Below are 7,227 nucleotides of genomic sequence, written 5' to 3'. Positions count from 1 at the left end.
CCCAAAAGGCAATCACACATAAGAGAAATATCAGATACAAGAACAAAAGTGACATGAAAAACTGAAGCATGCGAGGAAAACCTTAAGGAAATCCGAACAGACCCAAGAATAGGCAACGGAATACAAACTATTACAAGAAGGAGATAACGGGAGATTGTATAAATCCCGGAGAGCATAATAAGCCTTTCTATTTATGGGACTACATTCTGTACCAGTATCTACAGTGACTGAAATAGGTGTATTCTTTGTAAGAAATTGGAAGGTGAGTAATTGAAAAGACTCAGCAACCACCAAGGGGATGACCTGAGACCGAACATTACTGGTCAAACTTTTGGGTTGTGAAACAGGCGCTTGTTAAAATGGGACCGAGGATGTCTAGGCTGATGAGAAATTTCACCTCTAGGGGTGTAGGGGGGTGGGTTGGAGCTGTAGCACCTAGGGTAGGAAGCAGCCGCATCCTAAGGGATGGCTTCGTGCACTTGGTCAGCACCTTTCACCCCAACTCTCACTTGTGGCTCCTAGTAGCTGTTAGTCTAGGACAGCGGCCACACCCCGGGCAACCATCTCGGCTGATGGGCTAAACCAAGTGAGGGGTGCCACACACTGTGGCATGGAGCAGTGCCAGCTCTACTAGATGAAGACTAGAACAGCAAGCTCAGTATATGTACTCTACTTGTCAGAGGACTTTGGTGAGCTTAGTGTGATAGCAAGATGGGTGACACATCTAGGGCGAACCAGGCATGTAAATGGCAATCGGCCAGTCACCGTAGAAAAGGATTGGAGCCCTTACTACGTATTTATCCAAGATTAACTATGCAGCAAAACCAGAGTAAATGAAGTGAACAGCGTGAATGGGGGTCTTTTTCCAGAAAGGAGGGAGATTACCTCGCTCGGTCGGGAACATAGTGTACAGCAGGCGGTTTCTGATCGATATCCGGCGACTGTTGTAACCAAAGAAAAGTTGAGAATGGCTACGTGGAATGTCCGAACATTACACCAAGCGGGGAAATATTATGGGGTATGGAGAGAAATGAACAGAATGAAGATAGATGTTATGGGGCTTAGTGAGGTTAGGTGGCCAGGAGTGGGAGAGGTGAAAAATGAGCATGGAGTATTTCTATATTCTGAAGGAGAAGGAGCAAAAAAAGGGGTAGGAATAATGATGAACAAAAAAGTTGCTAGTACTATGAAGGGATTCTGGGCAGTGTCAGGCAGAGTGCTCTTGGTAAAACTCAGGGGAAAACCTTTTGACATATGTTTAATACAGGTGTATGCTCCCACGGCAGAAGCAAAGGAAAGGATAGTAGATGATTTCTATGACAAGTTAGATTAAGCAATGGAACAATGTGGAAATAAAGAGGTTAAGATAGTTATGGGTGATGTGAATGCAAAAGTGGGTTCAGGTGGAGAAGAAGAGGTTGTGGGGCCATTTGGGTTAGGAGAGAGAAATGACAGGGGAGAAAAATGGATAAACTGGTGCATAGAACATCAACAAATAGTAATGAATACATGGTTTAGGCAACATCCGCGAAGGCTATGGACATGGAAGGCACCAGGAGATACAGCAAGAAATCAAATAGACTTTTTTACTATCAACAGAAGATTTAGAAATGCAGTGATAAAGGTAAAAACATACCCAGGAGCAGATTGTAATAGTGATCATGTGCCAGTTGTTGCAGATATTAGAATGAAATTTAAGAAATTAAGAAAGGAGATGGGGAAACCGAGAAGAGAAGTAAGTGTGTTGAGAAAGGACGAAGACTTGAAACAGAGGTATTTGGTTACAGTAGAAAATAAATATGAAGTGCTGCGAGAAGAAGGGGATGTAAATGATCCGGGGTTTCAGTGGCAAAGATTATGTGAAGCAATAGAAGAAGGAAATAAAAAGGTACTTCCTGAAAATAGAAGGAGGAGGAAAAACAAATGGATAACAGAAGAAATATTCGAACTAATCGATAAGAGAAGAGAAGCTAAAAATAGGGATAGAAATGAATACAGAGAACTTAATAGACAAATCAAAAAGAAGTGTATAGATGCCAAGGAGAATTGGCTTGATGAACAATGTAGAGAAATTGAGGACCTTGAAAAAGGGGATTCTAAAATGATGTATGATAAGATTATAGAAATTACCAAGAGAAAGGGGAATAATGGGGGGGCGATCAAAGATAGAGAAGGAAAGGTTTTAATGGACGAGGAGGATATCAAACATAGATGGGAGGAGTATGTAAGGGACCTATTTGAGGACGACAGACAAGAAGGAGAAGAGGAAAATTATAGATATCTAGATGGGGAAGAAATAATGGAAGAGGAAGTGAAATTTGCAATGAAGAAAATGAAAAAAGGGAAAGCCATGGGTGAGGATGGTGTGATGATTGAAATGTTAGAGCCATTAGGGGATTTTGAAATAAGAAAATTCACTAGTCTAGTAAACCAAATTTACGAAAAGGGTACAATAACGGAACATATGTGTAACTCGATTTTTATACCACTACCAAAGATAAACGGAACAATGGAATGTAGTAAACATCGCACAGTCAGTATCATGAGTCAAATAACCAAAATTATATTAAGGATAGTTTTAAATAGAATAAGAAATAAAGTGAGAGAACAAGTTTCATGGGAACAATTTGGTTTCATAGAAGGGAATGAAACAGCAAATGCAATTTTCATAATAAGAACGATTATGGAGAGGATGATAGAAAAACAACAAAATTACTTTGTTGACTACGAGAAGGCGTTTGATAGGGTAAGACATGAGGATTTAATAAATATTTTGGAAAGAGTGGATATAAATAGCAAAGACATGAGTATCATCAGAAATTTATATTGGAAGCAAAGAGCAGCGGTGAGGGTACGGGGAGGAAGAACAGAATTTCAAGCTATAAAGAGGGGAGTGCGTCAAGGCTGTGTTATGTCTCCAGATTTATTTAATTTATATGGGGAGATGATCCTTAGGGAATTAGAGGGAATGGAAGGGATTAAAATTGGAGGATTTAATATAAATCATATCAGATATGCTGATGACACGGTATTGGTGGCTGACTCAGAAGATAAACTGCAACATCTATTGAATGTGACCGTAAGAGCTAGTGAGGAGAAAGGTTTAAATGTAAATATGGAGAAAACTAAAATACTAGTGGCCAGTAAAACAGATCCACCAAGAGTGCAAGTACAAATAGCAGGGAGAAGAATAGAACAAGTAACCAAATTTTCGTACCTGGGAAGCGTATTGACAGAAGATTGTAGATGTGAAAAGGAAATAAAATCAAGGATAGTGATAGCTAAAAGCACGTTTCAGAAAATGAAAGGGGTTTTAACAAACAAGAAAATGTCTACAGATATAAGGAGAAGAACAGTTAAAACATTTATATGGTCAAAACTATCATATGGTTCAGAAGCGTGGACAATCAGCAAAAAATTGCAGGAAAACTTAGAAGCAGCAGAAATGTGGATATGGAGACGAGTATTAAGAATACCATGGACAGCGAAGAAAACAAATGAAGAAGTATTGGGAGAAATGGAGACAGATAAGGAATTGATGACAACAATAAGGAAAAGACAGTTGCGATTCTTAGGACACATAATGAGGAAGGAAGGGTTGGAAGAGGTGGTGATGACGGAAATGGTGGAGGGAAGAGGAGCAAGAGGAAAGCAGAAGGAGAAGTATATGGACGGGATGATGAGGGCGACAGGAAAACAACTCAAACCAGCACAGATGTTACAAGTAACTAGGGACCATGAACGGTGGCGCTCCATGGTTGCCGAAGTCCAAGAGGATATGGCACGACGGTAAGGTAAGGTAAGGTTTCAAAACCTTGAAACACTGATCAGTCGAGTGTATACAATGACCATGGATATGACAGTAGCTAAGTTTATCCTGCGGCCCTACTTTATAGATGTCATGCGTCACATTAGAAGAAACATCCAATAAATTCCTACGGACAGGGGCCCGCCCTGACTTGTGTTCCTGACGCTTGCGGCAAAAACAGAAATTATTCGAATGACCTGACCTGTTGCAATAGGCACACGTAAAGACAGAAGGGGCAAATGTAGACGAAGGGGAGCTGAATGGAGACAAGATAACTGCCCTCCACCCCGTAATGACATTTTATAAAAACAAAATACACATATATACATATATATATATATATGTATATATATATATATATATATATATATATATATATATATATATATATATAATAAACTAAAATGAAAATATATAAAATAATAATGGTAATCGCATAGAATTCACTCCTTAAAACGGAAGATTGGATTGTCTTAAAGAATGTAAACAATAAAATTTGCAGTATATCCTCTCTATCAAGGACTTCCATGCCTTTCATGATTCTGTAGATGATCAGCAGGTTACGTTTTCTCTTCTTTGTTCCAGAGTCGGTAAATTCAGTTTTGATAATCTCTCCTCGTATGACAGGTTTGAAAGTGTTGGTGCCATCTCTGTAGTTGATCTTTGGATTCTTTCAAACTTCTTTATATTCTTTTTGGTACTGAGTGACCATATTGTCGCAGCATACTCCAGTCTAGGCCTTATTACTGTGACTAGTATGTTTTAGTCCATTTCTTCGTCCAAATAAGTAAAAGCCACCTTTATTGATCTCAGCAAGTTGTAGAATTCTACAACATTGAACTGTTAGTCACCCACCGTCGGGCTTTGGCTTTGCCTGGTGATCCGTTAGGAGTTACAGATCGTGTGGTTCATAGAATTGATCTTCAGCCAGGTGCTCGTCCTGTTTACGTTCCCTCTTACAGGTTGCCTCACTCTCGTCGGCTTATAGCACAGTCCTTGGTTGACGACATGTTACGTGAAGGCGTTGTACAAGAGTCTCACTCAGGAAGTCGCCACTCTTCCTGGTACCTATGAAAGACTGATCTTTTCATCCTGTCATTGATTATAATAGACGAGTTAACGTGGTCACTATTCTAGACCATTACCCTTTGCCAGTATTGAGTGACCTTCTCCAGTCCAATGAAACTGGTAATAGTATTCACCATCCTAGATTTGAAAGTGGGCTTTAGGCAGATTCCCTTGGAGGAGGAATCTCGTAAGATCATGGCCTTCTCAACTCCCAATGGACATTATGATTGGCTTCGTTGACCCATGAGGTTGCGGAATGCTCTCTTGACTTGCCAACACTGGATTAACTCCATTTTTCATGGCCTAGTAGGCAACCGACTCTTTGTTTACCTGGATGATTTAATCTTAGTTTCCATGGATGTGGAGACACACTTCACTAAGTTGTCCATAGTCTTGCAACGTTTTGCTGATGTTGGATTGAAACTCAATTTTCCCAAGTATTCTTTTCTTAAGTCTAGCATACAATTCCTAGGTCATGTTGTAGACAAACATGGTATTCACACTAATGACGGTGAGGTCAAGGTGGTTAGGGACTTCCCTACACCTAGATCAGCTGAGCATGTCCGTTTCTTCCTTGGGAGAGCAGGGTACTATCGTGCGTTTCTTAAGAATTTTGTTTCAATTGCCTCCCCTCTAACACGTCTCCTCATGAAGGACACTTCCTTCCAGTGGTGTGATATTCATCAGAAAAGCTTTGATATTTTGAAGCTTGCACTTACTGAAGCTCCTGTGTTGGTATTCCCAGACTATAGTTTTTCCTTTATTATTTGTACAGATGCTTCTGGTGATATTAGAGATGTACTTATGCAGCAAGTAGACGGATGTAAACCCCATGTTATTGCATATGCTAGTCGCATTCTTAACAAACCTGAGTCTCGTTACTCTTTTACTCATTTGGAGGCCCTGGCTTTAAAGCATTTTAGTGATATAATTTTGGGATATCCTATTACAGTCTACACGGACCACACTGCTGTACCACAGCTTTACAAGGGCAAGAATCTTTCCGGCCGCCTAACCAGATGGTTTCTCACGATTGAGGAATTTAACCCAACCCTTAAGCATATTTGAGGGCGTGCGAACAATGTTGCTGATGTACTTTCAAGTAATATACCTGTAACTGCAGCTACAGTGATTGATATTTTCTCTCTGAAGGATCTGGCCGCAGGATGTGGCACAGCTAGTGATCCCTGAGCCTCTAGTTCCTGTTGTTCTGTCCCTTTCTCATGATGCCCCTCAGGCTGGTCACACAGGTCGTGACAAAACTCTGGCTATGACACGTAAGAAATATGATTGAAAAAAAAGATGCGACTGGACATTACCTCTCACGTAGCCCAGTGTAGCTCTTGTGCCCATAACAAAGGTTCTACGCACACTGCTCCCATCTTTGAGTACCCTACTCCCTCTCGCCCTTTTCAGACTATGGCTATATATTTTTTACAACTGCCTCGTAGTACTCAAGGTTTTGTCTATGTCCTTGTGTGCGTTGACCACTTTAGCCGTTTTGTTATACTGGCTCCCTTACGTAAAAAGTCTGCTCCAGTAGTAGCCCATCCTTTAGTTTCTTATGTTTTTTGTCCATACACTACTCCTTTGGTGCTTCTTAGTACAATGGGTCTGAATTTAGAAATGAGGTTTTAGCGAGTATTTGTGAGCGTTACGGCATCACGCAGACATTTGTGACTACTTACCATTCTGCGTCGAATGGTTTTGTAGATAGGACGAATAGGAATATTTTGTATATACTCAGGCACGTTGCTAGTAGTCTTCATGAATCTTGGAAGGATTGGCTTCCACATATCATTGCTTGTATTAACAGCACCATTAATGTCTTTCCAGGAAAGACGCCTCATTACGTCATCTATGGAGTAGAAAAATGGCTCCCTTATGATGTGCTTGACAGTACTGCTCGTCCCCTCTAAAATTTTGACGGCTATAGTCAACTTCAATATCAAACATTACATAACATTTATGGTTCTGTACAAGAAATTGTTTAATTCTTCTAGGCCAATATGTTGAAACATCAGCATATCCGGGCTAAGCCTGTTAATATCAGCATTGATAATCGTGTTTATAAGAGCATGCCTGACCACCAATCTTAACTTAATTGAAAATTTATAGGTCCCATTTTTGCATCCCAATAAGTTCAGGGTCTTTGATCCTTCCCAGGGATTACAAGAGTGCCTATCCCTGCATTGATCCGGCCTCGCCCCAAGGCCCACTACACAAACTATGACATCTGTATCTGCCCCTCATAATCATAATCTCTGTTCAAGGTTTTTTTTTTCTTCATAACTGTACATATGCATTGTTTATGATGTTATTCATGTTTTTCTTGATCTATACTTAGTATC

The 7,227-nt window shown here is 40.2% G+C and overlaps 1 protein-coding gene across 1 annotated transcript; it reads left to right on the top strand.

Annotated features, from left to right (window-relative positions):
* The first annotated feature begins 711 nt into the window (after positions 1 to 711).
* Positions 712 to 5,944, top strand: LOC143041766 (uncharacterized). The gene is made up of 3 exons (XM_076213797.1): positions 712 to 742; positions 5,361 to 5,699; positions 5,829 to 5,944. Exons 1-3 carry the CDS (start codon positions 712 to 714, stop codon positions 5,942 to 5,944), a joined length of 486 nt encoding a protein of 161 aa, XP_076069912.1.
* The last annotated feature ends 1,283 nt before the right edge of the window (positions 5,945 to 7,227 follow it).

This window comes from Oratosquilla oratoria, chromosome 32 (assembly GCF_046742065.1).
Source record: "Oratosquilla oratoria isolate Oo_2021 chromosome 32, ASM4674206v1, whole genome shotgun sequence".
Lineage (NCBI taxonomy): Eukaryota > Metazoa > Arthropoda > Malacostraca > Stomatopoda > Squillidae > Oratosquilla > Oratosquilla oratoria.
The sequence above is the reverse complement of the archived record's forward strand: the minus strand, read 5'-3'. Positions and strand labels throughout refer to the sequence as shown.

Coding starts and splice junctions, on each gene's coding strand:
- LOC143041766 (XM_076213797.1), top strand. CDS start 712: ATGGGTGACACATCTAGGGCGAACCAGGCAT. Junction 743..5,360: donor ATCTAGGGCGAACCAGGCAT/GTAAATGGCAAT, acceptor GTCATGTTGTAG/ACAAACATGGTATTCACACT. Junction 5,700..5,828: donor TATGCAGCAAGTAGACGGAT/GTAAACCCCATG, acceptor ATCCTATTACAG/TCTACACGGACCACACTGCT.